The 21,380-nt window shown below is 44.6% G+C and overlaps 1 protein-coding gene across 1 annotated transcript in view; it reads left to right on the plus strand.

Moving 5' to 3' along the window:
* LOC119417417 (laminin subunit alpha-5) overlaps positions 1-21,380 on the plus strand; it is a gene marked incomplete at its 3' end in the record, with an annotated part of 231,477 nt that overhangs the window by 96,013 nt on the left and 114,084 nt on the right. Inside the window, 1 exon segment of the mRNA XM_037684619.1 lies at positions 6,779-6,896. Within this exon segment, the coding sequence (XP_037540547.1) occupies positions 6,779-6,896 (118 nt within the window).

Genomic DNA, 21,380 nt, shown 5'->3' on the forward strand with positions numbered 1-21,380 from the left:
ACACTCTCTTTTCTATTATCATTACTGTTTTACAAATGTTTGATAATCAAAGTGTTTTAGTTCAACCATTTTAGATGTTGCAGTGAACTAATCATTTTTAATTAACTGTGAAAACAGTAACAATGATTTTTTAATCCTCATGCAAAGTTAGAATTCATGTTAAGGCCTGTTACAGAGTAATTATGCATTTTCTGATTTCCTGTCTTTGAATGAGCAGTGTACGTTTGCTCCAAGGTCGGAGTCGAAGCAGACAAGTGTTGGAACAACTGTCTTGTTTTTAAATCCTCTCAGACGTAAACAGAGAAGTTGGCACCTGTTTCTCCAAACTCGCCCAAACATTTCTCTCGGCTGTCTGAAAAACATTTTCAATCTGTTCCATAACATTCTTGCTGTTTTCTGACTTCTAGTAACCTTTTACGTCACAAAACACACCCCTGTCTGGTCGACATTGACCAATAAGAAAACTCCCAAATGAACCGGAAATGTCGGTACTTCCTAGTTCTCTCAGAGTTTGATGTTGGGTCGGAGTTGCCGTTGGAGTCGGGCTGGAGAGTTTGCAGCTCCAGGCGTTTGGGAGAACAGAAGTCCAGCCATGATAAGGCTCTTCCGAGATTGGGATTATAACATCTTCCACCTCTGAGTGGAACTCGGACGAACCCCACTCATGTGAGGTCCACTGGCTGAGGTGAACTTGTGTCAGACGGAATATCGTCACTACTTCAGACGAGTCACAGCCATCCTATGGAGACGCTGGACAGGTAGCGTTAACTGGAACTCCGTATCCGCTGATTCATCTTCAGAGAGGTAACGAGTCAAGTTCACTCCCGAGCGTACCGAGGAAAGCTGGGTTCGAATGGAGAGTGTCGGTTCTGGTCAACACTCTCCCTCACACACCATCTTTTACTCCCTTTAAACTTCATTTTCCATCTTTAAATTCTTCTATCAAGTAGAAATCATTCCAGATATTTTAGAAATATCTGTGTAAAGTGCTCATCCACCGCCGTGTGGATACTTGATCATAATTGTACAGCTTGCTGATTAATTATGTTGTTATTTTCATATTTTGCCAAATTAATGTAAATGTTTGATGTTAAACTTTGATTCTGTAAATAAATGACCACATTCATTTTGATGGGTCAAAGATACATAACGTCTCACGTTACATTTTATTAAATTCAATGCACGTTTATATTCAGTCCAGAAAAATGAAAGAATCCGTTTTAATCAGGTGAATATCTCAGGATATGTTCATCTACACATTCAACCTTGATTCAACTCACTTCCGGCGAGTGAACGCTGCCACATCCTGGCTGCCGTTGCTCGTCGTGCTTTTTTCTTGTTTTTTCTTTTTTCTTGTTTCTGTTTTATTCAATCCTTCCTGCTTTTTCCACTACCCCAAGTCTCTGATCCGTCTCAATATCAACCATGCGGTTCATTAGGATTTACCTGCTGCCTCTTCTGGTTTGGACTCTCCAGCTGCTCATCCACCACCACCCGGCGTCTGGCCTCCTCCATTACTCAGTGATCGAGCTCCTTCGACTTCATTTCCTACCGGCCGTGCCACCTGTGCTCCCTCCTCAGGACATTCCCTTCCATCCTCGCCGGAGATACAGTCACCGTGGCTCCTGCCGTAGACTATACTCTGACAAGACTAACCCCGTAAACTCCATCTGGTCTGACTCTCACCATTCTACACGCTGCAATACTTGGGCTGCTAACAGTAGTAGCATGTTAGCTAGCCTAGCTCAGTCGGCTAATGCTCCAGTCGCTACCAACTCCTCCTCTGCAAAGTTTGGCCTTCTGAACGTTTGCTCACTCACTGGCAAAGGTCAGCTTATTCAAGATCTAATATCTGACCGTAAGCTAGATTTTATTTGTCTAACAGAAACGTGGCAACAACAAAATGACTTTTTCCATCTGAATGAATCTACCCCACCGGGGTTTGTTTACATCGCCAAATCCCGCGAGTCCGGCCGCGGAGGAGGTCTCGCGATAATTCACCGCGAGAACTGGAAGGTCACGCCGGTTCACACACCTCCCTCTCCCTCCTTTGAGCACACTGTGTGTCTACTCTCCGGCCCTACCCCCACCGTTGTTGCCACCTTCTACCGTCCGCCCAAAATCAACAACTCTTTTATAAATGACTTTGCTACTCTAATCGCCCATCTCTCAGCTCTTTCACCCAACATTATTCTGCTTGGAGACTTCAACATTCATATGGATGAAGACAACAACCCCTTCACCAGAGACTTCACATCCTGCCTCGACAGCTGTGGCTTCCAGCAGCTCATTAACTTTCCAACCCACATAAAGGGCCACACTCTGGACTTTGGCTCTCGGTTAAATCACGCATCGTCTTCAAAATTCTTCTTCTCTTTCAAAGCTATCCACAACCTTTCCCCTCCGTACCTATCTGACCTCCTACACATCTCCATCCCCTCTCGCTCTCTCAGATCCTCCTCTTCACTACACCTCCATGTACCCTCTGCCCGCCTCTCCACCATGGGGAGCAGGACCTTCACCTGCTCTGCTCCTCATCTCTGGAACTCTCTACCCCCTGACTTAAGAAACACCACCTCTCTTTCTATATTCAAGACTGCTCTGAAAACACATCTCTTTAGACTCGCTTATCCTTAACTTTGCTCTATGTATTTTATATTCTTTACGCATTTTATATTCAGTATGTATTTTATATTCTGTATGTACTTTATATTCTTTCCGCATTTTATATTCAGTATGTATTTTGTATTCAGTATGTATTTTATATTCAGTATGTATTTTATATTCTTTTGACAGTTTTCCCTGGTTTAGAACAGAAAACGGTTCTTATGTTGTCAGAAAACTGACTCCTCTGTGTGTTTTTACACATTTAAACATTTACAACTGCATGTGCTTATGTTTATGTTATATATCTAATAAATGTGAGCTTTAGGGCTGTAACTAACGATTATTCCAATAATCAATTAATCAGACGATTATTTTTCGATTAATCAATGAATCGGCAAAAAAAGTTTTAATTTCCACCTCTTTATTCCAAAATTTGACTGACATAGCAAATCGCATAAAAAACAGGTGTGCTACTTGACTATTCTGTTAGTAAAATATTGAATAATTAAAAAAAAAGTTAGTCAAATAGCTTCAATAAAAAATAAATGTACGCAAAAATATATATAGTGGTTAGAGCAGTCGTCCTCCAATGCAAGAGTTGGGGGTTCGAATCCACCAGCAGTCACATGCTGAAGTGTCCCTGGGCAAGACACTGAACCCCTCATAGCCTCTGATGTGTGTCCATCAGTGTATGAATGTGATAAAGCTCTGATTGGTCTCTTTAGAATGATTTGTTCAATTATCTTTGTAGAGATCTAGTATAGGCTGTATGAATGGGTAAATGAGGCACAGATTGTTGTAAAGAGCTTTGAGTATCTAGATCAGATAGAAAGGCGCTGTATAAGTACAGTCCATTTACCATTTACACATTTACATTTACATTTAATTGAGGAGATGTAATAAATTACTTTAATTCCTGTGTAAATGCAATTCATCCTGCCAGACCTGCAGTGTCTTCAGACTTTGCCAGCAAATTAAAAGTTGAAGCTTAATCATTAAATTATTATCTTTGTGCAAAAAAGTTCAATCTGGTCCTCTGGACATTCAAAAAACAAGAAAACAAAAAAAACAAAAAACAAAACAAAGCAAAAAAATGTAGAAACGTTTCGTCTCTCATCCGAGAGACTTCCTCAGTCTGAGGTGCTGTATTCAGCTCAGTCTCCTAAATAGCACCTTCTCAGAGTGGATCAACCAGTTTGCTGCTGACAACCAGAACCAGCTGATCACATGCTCAAGAAGGACCATCAGCCTAACAATGGATCATTAGCACCTGATGGCTGTTTACTGTTCACAGAGGGCTGAGTGATACTAGCAATCACAGCATTGTAAGAGGGGGACAGTTGAACCTGGAGGCTCCACCCCTGTTTAACGATGGACGATTTCTTTTCACAAAGATGGCCTCCTTTACTCCTCTCTCAAACCATCGTTCCTCTCTGTCCAGGATGTGAACATCTTCATCCTTGAAAGAGTGACCGCTGGCCTGGAGATGAGTGTAGACCTCAGAGTCCTGGCCTGATGATGTTGATCTTCTGTGCTGGTCCATCCTTTTGGCCAGTGGCTGTTTAGTTTCCCTGATGTAAGACTGATCACCCTCCTGACACTGAACAACATACACAACATTACTCTGTTTGTGCCGGGGGACTGGATCTTAATGTATTTTGGGGTTTAAAAGCCACTGGGACGTTATGTTTAGAAAATAAACGTCTCAGTTTCTCTGATACCCCCTCAACATATGGAATGACCACTGGTCTGGGTCTGGGTTCCTCCTTTTCACCTGAAGGCTGACTGGAGTCCTGCTTGGGTTTCTTCTCTGCTTTCAGGAAGGCCCAGTTAGGATATCCACATTGCTCTAGAGCCTGTCTTGTGGGGGATTTCTCCTTCTGCCTGGCTCCTGAGCTAGTGGGGACGCTGTCTGCTCTGTGGTACAGAGTCCTGATGACTCCTAACTTGTGCTCCAAAGGGTGATGGGAGTCAAACTGCAAATACTGGTCTGTGTGGGTGGGTTTGCGGTACACTTCGGTTTGCAAAAGTCCTCTATCAGAGACTGAGACCACACAGTCCAAGAAAGCCAACCTGACATTTTTTACATCTTCTCGTGTGAACTTGATGTATTTATCCACAGAGTTGATGTGGTCAGTAAAATGTTGGACTTCCTGAGATTTGATTTTAACCCAGGTGTCGTCAACATACCTGAACCAATGACTTGGTGGTGTCCCTGAAAAGGACGTCAAGGCTCTCTTTTCTACCTCCTCCATGAACAGGTTTGCAACAATAGGAGAAACTGGAGACCCCATAGCACACCCATGTTTCTGCCTATAATATTGCTCCCCATATGTGAAGTAGGTTGACTGCAGGCACAGTTTCAAGAGTTGACACAGTTGTTCTGTAGAAAGCGTGGTCCTGCTGCTCAGAGTGGTGTCTGATTTTAATCTTAAACTGACCACCTCTACTGCATCATCAACAGGAATGCACATAAAAAGTGATGTGACATCAAAAGAGACCATTGTTTCATCAGTCTCCATGATGACATCCCTCACCTTATCCACAAAGTCCATGGTGTTCTGTATGTGGTGTTCTGAGCTGCCAACTAAAGGGATGAGTACAGACGCCAGATATTTGGAAACATTGTAAGTGACAGAGTTAATCATGCTAACAATAGGATTTTTCTACCTGGATTATTGAGCATGTATCAGGATATTATCTTTGTGTTAGATTTATTTATAAATCACATTTAAACACTGCTTATACCAATTAAATTGAATAAAAACACATGTTCTCTATCACTGCCTTTAATCAGCAAACAAACAAGCAGCAGCTTCAGCTACAGAGAGACTGACGTTACGTTTTCTCATTTGGAAACAGAACAAATGTAGAATATTGTAGAGACTCACCTGCTGCTGATCCTTCATCCACATCGTGGTGAAGTTAGTTTACGACTCCGACATGTTGACGTTTCATCAGTGTGGTTGTCACTTTTCAAAGCTGCATATTGTACAGTTTTTATCTTTGTCAAGTGCTCCTACAGTGTCGAGGACTTGGGTCTAACAGTTTTCTCTGCGTCGGTCATTTTGTCAAATTTACTTAATTTCCTTTGAAAACAGCCTCTGTCTGCTCCCCCTCGCTCTGTTCAACTCGCGCTGCAGAGTATTTTCTTTTCAAACTTTATTCAGTCAGCCAGCATTGACCATGCTCTGCAGATTAACAAAACGGATCTGCAGCGCCATGAGAGACGCTTAATCGCACGACACAACGAATCGATAATGAAATTCATTGCCAACACTTTTAACCATCGATTTTATCGATTTTATCGATTCGTTGTTGCAGCCCTAGTGAGCTTAACCCAGACCAACGATAACTCCCTGCCTCCGCTCAGGCAACCGTGCTGCCATCTGAGAGCTGGACGCTGAGTACTGACGTCATAACAAAGCGCTATTAAAGTGACAGTACAAATTTTAGTTTTTAACATAACACTTTATAGAAAACTCTTCAAACATAACCAACATGAGGGTTCTTCAGTGTTAATCAGGATTTGGTGAAATTTCAAACATTATAATTAAAACTAAACGCATATTTTCTAAAGTTGTCACACAGAAAATGAAATGACATTTTTACAACCTCTAAGCAGACATATTATGCGACCCCCTTGTGCTCTCTAGCGCCCCCCATGGGGGTCGGGCCCCCCAGATTGGGAACCACTACGCTAAACGAATGCTAAACAATACGCTAAACGATCTAAGATATACGCTAAAGGCTAAACACTAATAATGTAAAAATAATACGGTATATTAAACAGCATCCCAAACATGAGTCCGTAGTCAGCAGATGGGTATGAATGAATACAGCAGCATGACATAGTCAAGAGCATGATATCAGCTCATTTATATCTTTATTATAAGACGGAGCTTGTTCCTTGAATGTTTTAAATAAGATCTTTTATCATCTCATTATTCTTGTGCATTTGTTGTTTTTCTGTGTCATTGTCTTTTTTTCTCATTTGCTCCCGAAAGACTTTCAAAAATGTATATCCTTTTTTATTGTTAAGGTAAAATATGTTTCAGATTCAGATCTGACTACCTACAATTTTTTGAATGATCCATCCTGCAACTAATGATCCACAACCTGTTAATAGCAGTTTTGATGTAGATTATTTTTTCTTTCTGTGTCTCTGCAGCTCTTCCACGTGGCCTATGTCTTGATTAAATTTGCCAATTCTCCTCGTCCAGACCTGTGGGTTCTTGAGAGGTCCACAGACTTTGGACTGACCTATCAGCCATGGCAGTACTTCGCCTGTGAGTATCTAATGTAGAACAAATGAATACCAGTTGTAATAAATGAGCAGTCACTCAAGTGTTCAGCTCCAACTTTATTCTCCATGTTACAGGTCTGCCTCAGGGCAATCATTACAGAGGAGAGGGGAGTGGGCTGGTCTTATATCATTGCATTGTCACCTGATTGGCTGTAGCAGCTGGTGGCTGTGGTGGGCTGTAGTGGAATTCCAGCTATTCTTGCCAACAGGTCACAGCTTGAAGATTACCTGATCAAATGTTTGTCCGCAGATATGGGTGGAAACAGACATGTGGAGAGTATGTAGACAGTTGGGATGAATGTCACATTCAACCTGTCTTTCTCCACCAGTATATCTCCACTTGTCTGTCTCTGCATTCAACCTGGCTGTCTCCACAATTTGTACTGCTGAAAAATTTCCTAGTAGAACCTGACCAATATGGAATTTTTGACTGTCGCTGATACCGATATTGGGAGGGGAAAGCGACTGATGTAATGGTTGACAGTTTTTGAGCTTTGGCCACCCCCAAGAATCTAAGAAAACAATGAGTGGAACGGGGCTTGTTTATTTAGCATGGCTGTTATCAACCATGAAGTTAAGCAAATCAGATTCACATTAGGTTTGCAAGTGGTTTACTGGTCATAAAAAACAGCTACTAGGGAGAACAATCCAGTGTGTCTCTTGTGCCATTCCCAAGCCTGGGTAAATTGGTCAAGGTTGTGTCAGAAAGGGCATACAATATACAACAGTTTTGCCAAAACTATAATGCAAATTTATCAAAGCAACAACATACTGGATTGGTCAAGGCCTGGGTTAACAATGACCGCAACCAATGCTGTTGACAAACAGGGTGCCGACTGTAAGTCAAAGACCACGAGGAGGGAAACGTGTCGAGAAAGAGAGAGAAAAGTCAAGAATGTAGGACTGAGGGTGGCAACTCTGAGGCCCTATTTACACGGACATGCAGGGGGAAACATAGTTTTGTTCAGATGTTGATTCGAGGAAAACATCTGCGTTGACACGGACAGATTTTGTGTTTACATGCATCTGTAGGAATCCCCCACCCCCACCCCTACAAATCCGTTGTTGTTGCCATGACATATTAGTTGGCGCTGTGAATTTTGTACATTCACCTAATGCGCATGCGTGCTGCCTCGGTCCGCTCCCTGTAAGTACTTTCCTTTGGGTTAAAATCCCAGCAAGCAAAAACTTATCAAGTTAAAGCTGGATTTTGGATACGAGTTGACAGATTTGACGCCAAGAGGGACCGCTTCGTCTAACAGCTCGACATCGGTCACTGAATGGACCAGAACTGATGAGGATGATGTCGGATTTTCTACTCCGTGATAATCAGTAGCCGATTTACAGCAGGTAAATCAACGTTCTTAATAATGATAACGTTGGTTACGTACTATAACCTCAGATTCTATGAGTATAGGCGCAGCCCTTTAAGGCTGTCGCTAGTGGGTTTATCCCAAGGCGCGCAGCGCAGCACTGAAAACTTTAGTCCATGCCCACCTACTGTGTGGGCCTCATCCCCAGTCCATATAAATTACGGTGAGACCGGGTAATCGACTCCCAAATAGCTTTTTTCTTTAGCTATTTAGGAACCAGTGAGGCCCAGAGCTTAAAGGGCTGCGCCTATACTCATAGAATCTGGGGTTAAAGTATGTAACCAACATTCTATTTCGTATAGGCTCCGCCCTTTAAGGCTGTCACTGGTGGGTTAAAGGCTAAGTAGGATGTAGTCTATGCCTCACTGGGTCCATTCAGATACAACATGAAGCACCTGCTTGCACAAAAAAAAAATTTCATCACTCAGCCTTCTGTGTGCGTAATTACGCACTGCGTAATTGCGTGCCCCATGCGCAGGAGCGCACCGGAGAAAATCTCTGGTGAGGAAAAAAGGCTGAGATAGCAGACCTGCTGCTGTGAATAGGAACAACAGAGGATATGAATTGTAACAGTGTAACGATGAACAGAGCAGACCAACAGTTGATAACAGATTAATAACGATAAAATCAGCAGTCATCAACTTGTGACTGATAATAAATATCTCACACTGCGACTGCATGCAGGCATGGTGTGAGCTCAAAAGTGAGGCTCCATGAAACAAATAATAATCATTCTGTCAGAACCCTGAGAACAGATTGGGTCATGGAGAAAGTAGAATCATCACAAAGATAAAAATGAATAATTGAACATGGCAATGACCAGGCAGCTGCCATACAAATATTCTCTACTGTCATCCCTCCATACAGAGCCATGGAGGATGAAAACCCTCTGGTGGAATGCGCTGAGATTCTCTGGAGGATCCAGTCCAGATGAACTGTAAGCTTCAGAAATAGCCCCACACAACCAGTGTGAGAGGCGCTGGGTGGGTAGAGGACGTCCTCTATATAGTGTGGCCGTGTGCGCCACATAACATGAAAAATGTGCGCATGAGACAGAAGGAGGTGAGATGTTGCTTTCTCCTCAGAATAATGAGGAAGAGGATAAAACCCATCCAAGGTTATCACTCTCGATCTGAATGAGCTTGTGATGCTTTTCAGAGCAGGGTTAAAATGCAGTACAGCTGAACTGCCGTCAGCTTGAATTCTGAGACATGAGGGAGCAACAGAGAGACAGACAATCACTCACTCTCTTTGCCGACGTTAGAACTAACAGCAGGGCTGTTTTAATGACAGAGTTTAAGTAAAACCTGATCTAAAGGCTCAGAAGGAGCTTTGATCAGAGCATGCAGGACCATCATTAGGTCTCACTGTGGAGCTAGTGCACGTGGCACAGGTTTGTGTCTACGTACACCTTCAGGAAACGCTTCATCAACGGGGGATTAAGAACTGTTCTGTCACCAAAGCCCTCGTGACAGGAAGAAATAGCTGCAGTATAAGTTTTAATTGTGCTGAACGCTAGATCTCTGTCCATCAGCTGCTACAGAAAGGTCAGCATGCTACCTAGTGGCCATGAGATGGCCTCCACGCCTTTCTCTGTGCACCAGCGCTGAAAAACTGTCCACTTGATGTGTACAGCGTTGTGGTAGAAGCAGCTCGTGCAACCTGAACGTACGCACCACACTCTGTGGGAGGCCCATCTTTTCTAAATGGATCTGGTCAAGTCAAGTCAAGCCAACTTTATTTATAGAGCACATTTAAAACAGAACCTGTTATCAAAGTTAGGGATGGGGCCGATCCGATCCAGTATCGGTATCGGCCTCCGATACCAGCATAATTTAGGTATCGGATTTTTCCGATCCACCTGCCGATATTTCTGATCCATGATGCACGTTGGTTTCAAACTATGGAATGGATTACCTGAACGGAGGCGTGTCTCATGAACCCAGAGTAATAAGACCCGCCTCACATTCTGGAAATCCAGTTCATAGTTTGCAGCAGCTACAACATGAGGACTGAGTTAGCAGCACTGTGGCTAACAGCTAACAAACTTTTCATCTAAACATGTCCGCTGTGTGGAAGTATTTTACACTAAACACCACAAAACAAGACAGCAACGTGCAATATCTGCAGAGCCATAGCGCCACATTAAACCACGGTAAAGTTAGTTTTATGTTGGACATTCGAGCTCCGGGGCTTCAACAGGGCGCTGCTCTTTGCTCAACCCACAACAGGCGACTCGACCCCGGCCAGCCGCGTCCAATCTGCCTCGCTCAGTCTGCCCGTCTCTGAGGAGGGACAGACTGAGCGCGGCTGCCCCAAATCAGGCTGCCTGCTTCAGACTGAACAAGAAGAAGACGTCGCTTAAACCACGGAGCTCAAATGTTTACAGAGGAGTTGCTAAACTTCATCATAATTAATGACCAACCACTATCAGTTGTAGAAAAAGAAGGATTTCACAGTTTGATACTTGCAGTCAAGATATAGTTTACCCTCCAGGAGATATTTATCAGTACAACAGTAGACAATCATAAAAAACATGATTTGAAAATTATATTAATAACAAAAGACAGTTACATTATAAAGTGATGTAAAATACTAAAAACAGGAACATGTCTGTTGGTTTATGCCATGAACTTAGCAGGTGTTTAAAGACTTTTAATATTTAATTTAATTTAATTCATTTATTTAAAAGAAACAAAAAAAAAACATCAAAAAGAAAAACATTGAATGAAAAGAGTGCAGAAAGAAGAAAAAAAAATCTTATATCTGCCCCTTATTTAAAAAAATATAAAATAACTTTAAACAATCACTTAAATTAATCACTTTAATATCCACTTTAAAGCTAGGAATAAAAATAAACATGTTTGTGTTAGCAGAATTTAATTCTAACTTTAAAACTTATCCAACAATAATACAACTTACCTCATGTTGCCTTTTTTGACATGCATGCATATATTTGTACAAATTGTACTTGAGAGGAGATTATTACAGCCTCATGTAAAATCATTGATGATCATGCTATCGGAACTGGATCGGTATCGGACGATATTCAGATTTAGGTATTGGGATAGGATCTGAAGTAAAAAAAAGTGGATCGGTGCATCCCTCTTCCTGCATCTAGAGGTGTAGATGTCTGTGATGGTGGGGAGGCTGACTCCGATAGACTTCTGTGCAGCCTTCACCACTCTCTGCAAAGCTTTTCGTTCTGCAGCTGTGCAGCCTCTATGCCACACGTTGATGCTGGAGCACAGGATGCTCTCCACTGCACACCTGTAGAAGGAGGTGAGGACTGAGCTTCCCAGACCAGCTCGCCTCAGCCGTCTGAGGAAGTAGAGTCTCTGATGAGCTTTCTTGATCAGGCTGGTGGTGTTGTTGCTCCAGCTGAGGTTGTTGTTCAGGTGTACACCCAAGTACTTGTAGCTGGAGACCACTTCCACCACAGATCCTCTTATGTTCAGGGGTGTGTACAGGTCCTTCTCAAAAAATTAGCATATTGTGATAAAGGTCATTATTTTCCATAATGTGATGATAAAAATGAAACTTTCATATATTTCAGATTCATTGCACAGCAACTGAAATATTTCAGGTCTTTAATTGTTTTAATACTGATGATTATGGCATACAGCTCATGAAAACCCAAAAAGCCTGTCCCAAAAAATTAGCATATTTCATCCCACCAATGAAAGACAAGTGTTTTTAAAACAAAAAACACCAACCTTCAAATAATCATGTTCAGTTATGCACTCAATACTTGGTCGGGAATCCTTTTGCATGAATGACTGTTTCAATGCGGCGTGGCATGGAGGCAATCAGCCTGTGGCACTGCTGAGGTGTTATGGAGGCCCAGGATGCTTCGATAGCAGCCTTAAGCTCATCCAGAGTGTTGGGTCTTGTGTCTCTCAACTTTCTCTTCACAATATCCCACAGGTTCTCTATGGGGTTCAGGTCAGGAGAGTTGGCAGGCCAATTGAGCACAGTAATACCATGGTCAGTAAACCATTTACTAGTGGTTTTGGCACTGTGAGCAGGTGCCAGGTCGTGTTGAAAAATGAAATCTTCATCTCCATAAAGCTTTTCAGCAGATGGAAGCATGAAGTGCTCCAAAATCTCCTGATAGCTAGCTGCATTGACCCTGCCCTTGATAAAACACAGTGGACCAACACCAGCAGCTGACATGGCACCCCAGACCATCAATGACTGTGGGTGCTTCACACTGGACTTCTGGCATTTTGGCATTTCCTTCTCCCCAGTCTTCCTCCAGACTCTGGCACCTTGATTTCCAAAGGAAATGCAAAATTTACTGTAATCAGAGAACATAACTTTGGACCACTCAGCAGCAGTCCCAGGCGAGATGCTTCTGCCGCTGTTTCTGGTTCAAAAGTGGCTTGACCTGGGGAATGCGGCACCTGTAGCCCATTTCCTGCACACGCCTGTGCACGGTGGCTCTGGATGTTTCTACTCCAGACTCAGTCCACTGCTTCCGCAGGTCCCCCAAGGTCTGGAATCGGCCCTTCTCCACAATCCTCCTCAGGGTCCGGTCACCTCTTCTCGTTGTGCAGCGTTTTCTGCCACACTTTTCCCTTCCCACAGACTTCCCACTGAGGTGCCTTGATACAGCACTCTGGGAACAGCCTATTCGTTCAGCAATTTCTTTCTGTGTCTTACCCTCTTGCTTGAGGGTGTCAATGATGGCCTTCTGGACAGCAGTCAGGTCGGCAGTCTTACCCATGGTTGTGGTTTTGAGTAATGAACAAGGCTTGGAGTTTTTAAAAGCCTCAGGAATCTTTTGCAGGTGTTTAGAGTTACGTCGTTGATTCAGATGGTTAGGTTAATAGCTTGTTTAGAGAACCTTTTCATGATATGCTAATTTTTTGGGACAGGCATTTTGGGTTTTTATGAGCTGTATGCCATAATCATCAGTATTAAAACAATTAAAGACCTGAAATATTTCAGTTGGTGTGCAATGAATCTGAAATATATGAAAGTTTCATTTTTATCATTACATTATGGAAAATAATGACCTTTATCACAATATGCTAATTTTTTGAGAAGGACCTCTAGGTGTGTTTGTTCCTTCTGAAGTCCACAATCATCTCCTTTGTCTTCTTCACATTGATGTGAAGGTTATTCTCTTTGCACCAGCTCTCCAAGTGTTCCACCTCTTGCCTGTAGCTGGACTCATCATTGTTTGTGATGCATCCCACCACCGCTGTATCATCTGCAACCTTTACAATGTGACAGCCTGGATGGGTAGCTGCACAATCATACGTGAGCAGAGTAAACAGGAGGGGGCTCAACACACATCCCTGAGGAGAGCCAGTGCTGAGGGTTATGGTGGATGAGGATAAGTTTTGGATCCTCACTAACTGTGGTCTGTTTGTTAAGAAGTCTAGTACCCAGTTGCAAATGGAGGGGCTTAGTCCTAGTGTGGTTAGTTTGTCCATCCGGGTTTGGAGGATCATGGTGTTGAAGGCGGATATGAAGTCCACAAAGAGCATACGGACATAAGAGTTTTTCTGCTCCAGGTGGTTGAGTGCAGTGTGGACCACAGAGGAGATGGCGTCCTCTGTTGATCGGTTCTCACGGTATGCGTACTGGTGAGAGTCCTCGTTGATGTTGATGGTTGTTTTGATGTGAGTCATGACCAGTTTTTCTAAGCATTTAGCAACTATCGGGGTGAGGGCCACTGGCCGATAGTCATTCAGACCAGTCACTGTAGAGCTTTTTTGGGACTGGGATGATGGTGGCAGTCTTCAGGAAGGTGGGAACTGTCTCCAGGGTAAGTGAAGTGTTAAATATGTCTGTCAGCACCTCGCAGAGCTGATCAGCACATTCCTTCAACACTTTTCCGGGGATGTTGTCTGGGCCAGTTGCTTTGTGTGGATTAATCCTCCTGAAGGTACTCCTTACTTCGGCTGAGGTCACGCTGAGATGCTCTTCATCCGGTGGTGAGGTGAGTCTGGTGCTGGGTGGTCTGTTCGGGTCTTCAAAGCGTGCATAGAACTTGTTGAGGGCATCAGGCAGAGACGGGTCTTTGGGTCATTGTTCGCTCCTTCCTTTATAATCTGTTATGCACTTAATGCCCCTCCACATGCTCCGAGGGTCTTGTGAGATGAATTGACCCTCGATCCTCTTTGCATATGTGGCCTTGGCCCTCTTAATACCAGCAGCCAGCTCTTTTCTTGGCCTACTCAGCTCCTCTGAGTTTCCAGACCTGAAGGCAGAGTTCCTGGCTTCCAGCAGGGTACGCACCTCTGCATTCAGCCAAGGTTTTCTGTTTGGGTAGCTTTTAACATTTCTGTTAGTGGAGACGGTGTCAGTACATGTACTAATGTAAGCCAGAACTGAGGATGTGTATTGGTCAAGATCAAGCGAACCTCCATTTTCAGCAGCTTCTCTGAAAACCTGCCAGTCTGTTCGACCAAAACAATCTCTCAGTATGGGGCCACTGTCCTGGATCCAGCATTTAACTTTCTTTTGTACCGGTCTGGAGCGTCTCAGCGGGGGCATGTAAGCAGGAGCCAGGAAGATTGAGATGTGGTCTGACAGTCCTAGGTGGGGGTGGGGTTCGGCTTTGTATGCATCTTTTACGTTCGTGTAAACACGGTCCAGCGTCTTGTCTCCACATGTCGGAATTGTCACATGTTGATTAAAGCTTGGGAGACGGTCCTTTAGATTCACGTGGTTAAAGTCTCCGGCTACAACGTAAAGAGCCTCGGGGTGTTTGCTCTGCAGCGAGCTGATGATATCATGTAACTCCTGCAGTGATTCATTAGCATTAGCGTCCGGAGGAATGTAAACAACTGTGATAAAAGTCATCGTGAACTCGCGGGGTAGATAATGTGGCCGGCATTTCACTGTTATTTGCTTCAAAGCCTTTGAGCATGAGCTATTTACAACAGTACAGTTAGTGCACCAACTTTTACTCACGTAAATGCACACTCCGCCTCCCAGTGATTATCCCGTTAGCTTGCTGCAGCCGTCCGCTCGAAAAAAAAGTCTGTCATCCAGCTGGAAGACTGTATCCGGCATTTCGCTTGTAATCCACGTTTCCGTGAGGCAAAGCACCGCACACTTCTTCATCTCTTCTGAGGCGCCCGCTCTCAGACGAAGTAAATCCACCTTGTTGTCCAACGAGGGGACATTCGACAGAAAGAGAGATGGCATGGGGAGTTTACCGGCTTTAGCGTTAGCTCATAACCTCACCATAACCCCCGCCCGGCATCCTCTCCTCTTAAGCCGGGAGCAGCGCTTCATGTGAAGGCGTCTCATGTGAAGTAGACCCAGCGGAACCACGATGTGGGCCGCTGACATCGTCCCAGGAGTTGCATGACAGGCAGAACTGTCACTATGCTGCAGGGTTTGACACGGCGGAGCTTGGTTGACACGGCAGAGATGGGTTGACACGGCAGAGCTAAGCTAATAGAGCTTCGGCTCTCAGCTGTGATAAACGGGCTCTCATTGTAGTTGAGTTTAGCTCCACTTCCAGATAAACAATCATCTGGGACGGATGAACGGAAATTTTTCCCAGTTTATAGAAACCCCAGGTTTAGCAGGTGTAACACTAGCGTTTTGGTCTGTGCGACAGCTTTCTAACTGGACCAAGCTAATAAGAGCAGATTGTCCATATAAAAATAATTCTTATTCCTGCCATGTGTAACGACTGCAGTGCCGTCTCTACGCATTTTGAGAACATGCGTGGGGTGTTTCAGAATTATGGAAATGTGAAAATATGCACTCTTCAGATCTATGGAGGTGAAAACCAGTTGTTCTGGTGAAGTTCTCCAGCAGATGAGCTCTGTTCTGGAGAAGACAGAACAGTCTCTATAATCCCTCTGAATGGTGGGGGTTGAGCTGCAAACTGCAGCATGTAACCCCTTCTGATCAGACAGTCCGTCCATCTGTCCAGGGAACACACTCGCTGCCACTCTGAGTAACGCTCGGAGAGCAGGCATGCATTTGTATTGTGTCATGTTTCTCATGAACGTCAACCAGACTAAAAATCCTTACTGCCACCACTCGCTCCAGAGATTCTCCGGGGGGAACCCAAGGAGGGCTCCGACAGAAAAAAGGGCTGTATGTGTGCCTCTGTGCTGAGCCCAGGCTGCGGTCTCACATAGAGCTGAGGTGAGCCGGCGCGCACGGAGAGGAGGTGCGCACTGAGAGTAGACGTGAGCGCTTTCTGAGTAAGACGCCGTTTTGGTGGAGGCTGCAGCTGTTGTGGAGAAACACGTTTACTCCCTCTGCGCTGTGAGTGGGCAGAAAAACAGCAGAAATTAAAAACGGGCTCTGGCTGAAAAACGGGGGATTTTACCGGACTCGGTCTGCTGAAAAAACATATTTTTAGCTGACGTGGCAGACGAGTGTTTTGTGATATTTACTGAACTGTGGTGCCATTTAAAACGCTGTTTAGAGGTTACTGGCTCGTTCTGTGTGGGAAATGTGTGAAGAGAGGCAGCTGTGAGATCAGCTGATCTGACAGTCTCAGATGAAAACTTTACTTTCAGAGGTGTTTCTGTTTTATATCAAAAACATACATCATCAAAAAACACATACCTTCCCCTTGTAGTGAGTCACGTGAGGTACGAGTCACTTGTTGTATGACAAATATATGAATTATATATGCATACAATATTCACGAGTTCTTCATTTTTCTGACTGTAAATGCCGTGCATTGAATTTAACAGAAATGTGAACGAGAGACGTTATTTATCTTTGACCCATCAAATGAATGGAATCATTTATTTTCAAAATCAAAGTTTAACATCAAACATTTACATTAATTTGGCAAAATATGAAAATAATAACAGACAGTTTCACAGAAAATGAACTTCAAATCACTCGGCGGTGATTTGAGGACTTTGCTTCAGACATTTCTAAAAATATCTGTACTGATTTATGAGAGAGAAGAGTTTAAGATTAAATTGAGATTTATCTTACAGAGGAAATGTGTGAGGGAATTTAATCTGTTTGACCAGAAGTTGCACGCTCCGTCCGATCTCAGCTTCTCACGGTACACTTGGTCAAAATAGAACCATCTACCTGTTGATGATGAATCAGCGTTGGATGTAGTTCCTTTCTGACTCGTTTCAGCGTCTCCGTCGAGAGCTACCAAACCTTCAGAAAGTCGTGCGTTGATTAGCTCAAAACAGAATTATAATCCCCAAAAAACCTCTGGATTCTTCATTGCTCTGAAGCTTTCAGAACCGACTGCACTCTCAATCTTGGAACTCTCACGTTCTCCAGAACTCTCAATCTGTTGTCAGCTCTCATTCTCTTGGAATTCTGAAAATCTCGAATTCTGACTTGAACTGGGAAGTTGTCACATTTTTAAATGAGTTTACTTCCTGTTCAATTTAGAGCTTTCTGATTCGTGGAAGGACCAGAAAGAGGTGTGGTTTTGACGTAAGGTGTTTATCAACAGTCGAGGTCAGAGAATGAAACTTGTTTAACATACAGAAAAGATTATTGCAGAAGCAGCAGACTTTTTGGAGTCTACTCTTGGTAATCTTCTGAAAAAGTTTAAACATGACATTTTTCTCGGTAAACATTTTAGTTGACCGAAAACCAACCTTTCACACACTTACGACAGCTTGCTCATTTCAGACAGAAAATCAAGGAATGCTTATTCAGGTGATTTCTTCTCTGAATGAGGAACAAAAATCATTACTTACTGTTTATGTAAAATAAAAATGAGTAGTTCTTTTCAACCTGTAAAGCATTGAGTGAACTAACACAATTTGATTATCAAAACATTTGTAAAACAGTAATGATTATAGAGGATTGTCTTTTCTGCTTGATTAATTCAAGAAAGAAAGTTCATCAGATGGCCCAGACTTATTCAGATCAATGAAAATAACAGTCTCTGTCCATCTGGTAGATTTGAGGTCATCTGGTTCACTACACCCTCAAGGATCTGTTACCTGGTGGAGGGGGCCGGCGGAGGAGCGGGGTGTGAAGTCGCTGCTGCAGCTGTGGAGCGCCTCTGCTGCTGTTGCTGGCCAAGGCGGAGGGGTGGGCGGAGGACTGTGATGTCACCAGATGGTTTACAGTCTCTGAGACCTCCTCGGACCTCTGCGATTTCTCAAGGATTGTCCTGAAGTTGGCCCCGAACAGCGCCTCTGGGGTGATGGGGCCCTCCAGCAGGTCCTTCTGCAGCCTCTCGGACAAGAATGGCGAGAGGCTGAGCCAAGTGGTCCTCTGGATCATGGTCATCCAGGCGGTGATGCGGGAAAGGCAGACCGCAGAGGTGGCACATGTTTAAGATGACATCAGCAGCTTTACAGAGAGAGCTCTTTGTCTCCTCCAGCAGGTCTGCTTCCTCCAGCCTCTTAGAAATGTTGTAGGCCAGCAGGGCAACATTGTTGTTTGCTGCGGCCGTCTGGAATGAGCGCTGGTGAGCTCGGTTGGAGACCTTGTCACCATCTGGTCATGCTTCCCTGGAGGGACAGGTTGCTGGTCCATCCTGGAAGCTTTTGCCCCATGTGCCACCACCAGGCTTGGATTCGAGGGGGCGGAGGGGGACCGAAGGATAAACACAGATCGGTAAAACCCTCCACTCTGGAGATGGAGACGAAAGTGGAGACGGATGTCTTCAGCTTGCCGGGCCCAGCTGCAGCCTCGTTCTAGTGTGACGTCACAGCTGGACAGCAAGGCCAAATGGGGTCAGGGCGACAAGCCGGGGTGGAGCCAACCTTGCCGCCAGATCATCCAATCAGGGCGGAAGGAGGCGAGGGACGGAAAGTCCCTTGTGTTAAAATCCTCCTGGATTATGCCGGGCAGCTCCGAGAGGAGGGCGCCGATGGCTGAGAGCGGTGTGGTCGCCGACGTGGGAAGATCCGAGGTGGCTGAGCATCCACTCGGCCGCTCGTCTTCCGTCACTATGCTCTCCAGGAGGGAGGGGGCAGCTCCGCATCGCCTTTCTTGGTGGAATCATTCGATTCACTGCGTAACTCTGCGTCAAAGAAGGCGGTGGCGTCGTCCCGCGCATAGCGTCCCACCACAGAAAAAAACACTCAGCGGAGCTGCTGCCAACAACGCCTTTTTCGAGGGAATCATCCAATTCACCGCAAGAAAAAAAAACACGTTAGATTAGGCGGTGGCATCGTCCAGCGACTAGCGACTGGGAGCCGATTACCCGCTCTCACCGTAATTTATACAGACCGGGGATGAGGCCCACACACTAGGTGGGCGTGGACTAAAGTTTTCAGTGCTGCGCTGCGCGCGTAGGGATAAACCCACTAGCGATAGCCTTAAAGGGCAAAGCCTATACGAAATCGAACTGGTGTTTACTTCGGTTACACAACAACCAACTAAGTTTTTTAGTAGGGATGGGGCCGATCCGATCCAGTATCGGTATCAGCCTCTGATACCAGCATAATTTACGTATCGGGGGAGTGGTGGCGCAGAGGTTAGAGAGGTGGGCCTGTTATCCGAAGATCGCCGGTTCACGCCCCAGCCCCGACAACATCAAAAAATTGTGGGTGGGGTAGGTGAAACACCCACACTTGCCCCCACCCTCATTCGCTCCACCCTGGGCCCATGAGCAAGGCCCTTAACCCCCACCATGTGCTCCCTAAACAGGTCTCTTGAAAATGAGTTCTCGTGGCTCAATGAGACTACCTGGATAAATAAAGGCTAAATAAAATAAATAAAAAAAATAAAAGTATTGGATTTTTCCGATCCACCTGCCGATATTTCCGATCCATGATGAATGTTGAAGCTTCAAACTATGGAATGCATTTCCTGAACGGAGGCGTGTCTCATGAACCCAGAGTAATAAGACCCGCCTCACATTCAGGAAATCCAGTTCATAGTTTGCAGCCAACTACAACCTGAGGACTGAGTTAGCAGCACTGTGGCTAACAGAGTCAGAGTCAGAGTTTCTTTATTGTCATTCGCACCTCATGTGGTACATGTGGTGGAGCGAAATTATGTACACGGGGTCCCAGTTACATCCAACAATAAAATGTATAAGAAAAACAGTGATAACATCTAAGATATGAACTAAGAAAAACATCAACTAAATATACACTAAGCACTCATAACATAAAACATTGAACATCAGCACAAACATGAACATGAGTCTGTGAGCAGATGTTCACGCATGAACACATCAACATTGAAACAGATCAGCAGCAACATGAAACAGATCAGCAGCAACATGAAACAGATCAGCAGCAACATGATATGGTTTTTCACAGTGATTATTCTAGTTAGAGATTCATGAGTCTAACAGCCTCAGGGTAGAAGCTGTTCCTCAGTCTAGTGGTTCTACACTTAATGCTCCTTAACCTCCTTCCTGAGGGGAGTGGGGCAAAAAGTGTGTGTGCTGGGTGAGTGGGGTCCTTCATGATGCAGGTGGCCCTCTTCCTGCATCTGGAGGTGTAGATGTCTGTGATGGTGGGGAGACTGATTCCAACAGATTTCTGTGCAGCCTTCACCACTCTCTGCAAAGCTTTTCTTTCTGCAGCTGTGCAGCCTCCATGCCACACATTGATGCTCGAGCACAGGATGCTCTCCACTGCACACCTGTAGAAGGAGGTGAGGACTGAGCTTCCCAGACCAGCTCGCCTCAGCCGTCTGAGGAAGTAGAGTCTCTGATGAGCTTTCTTGATCAGGCTGGTGGTGTTGTTGCTCCAGCTGAGGTTGTCATTCATGTGTACACCCAAGTACTTGTAGCTGGAGACCACTTCCACCGCAGGTCCTCTTATGTTCAGGGGGGTGTAGATGTTTTTGTTCCTTCTGAAGTCCACAATCATCTCCTTTGTCTTCTTCACATTGATGTGAAGGTTATTCTCTTTGCACCAGCTCTCCAGGTGTTCCACCTCTTGCCTGTAGCTGGACTCATCATTGTTTGTGATGCATCCCACCACCGTTGTATCATCTGCAAACTTTACAATGTGACAGCCTGGATGGGTAGCTGCACAATCATATGTGAGCAGAGTAAAAAGGAGGGGGCTCAACACACATCCCTGAGGAGAGCCAGTGCTGAGGGTTATGGTGGAGGAGGAGAGGTTGTGGATCCTCACTAACTGTGGTCTGTTTGTTAAAAAGTCTAGTACCCAGTTGCAGATGGAGGGGCTTAGTCCACA

The sequence above is a fragment of the Nematolebias whitei genome, chromosome 11, assembly GCF_014905685.2.
Source record: "Nematolebias whitei isolate Nwh7 chromosome 11, NemWhi1, whole genome shotgun sequence".
NCBI lineage: Eukaryota > Metazoa > Chordata > Actinopteri > Cyprinodontiformes > Rivulidae > Nematolebias > Nematolebias whitei.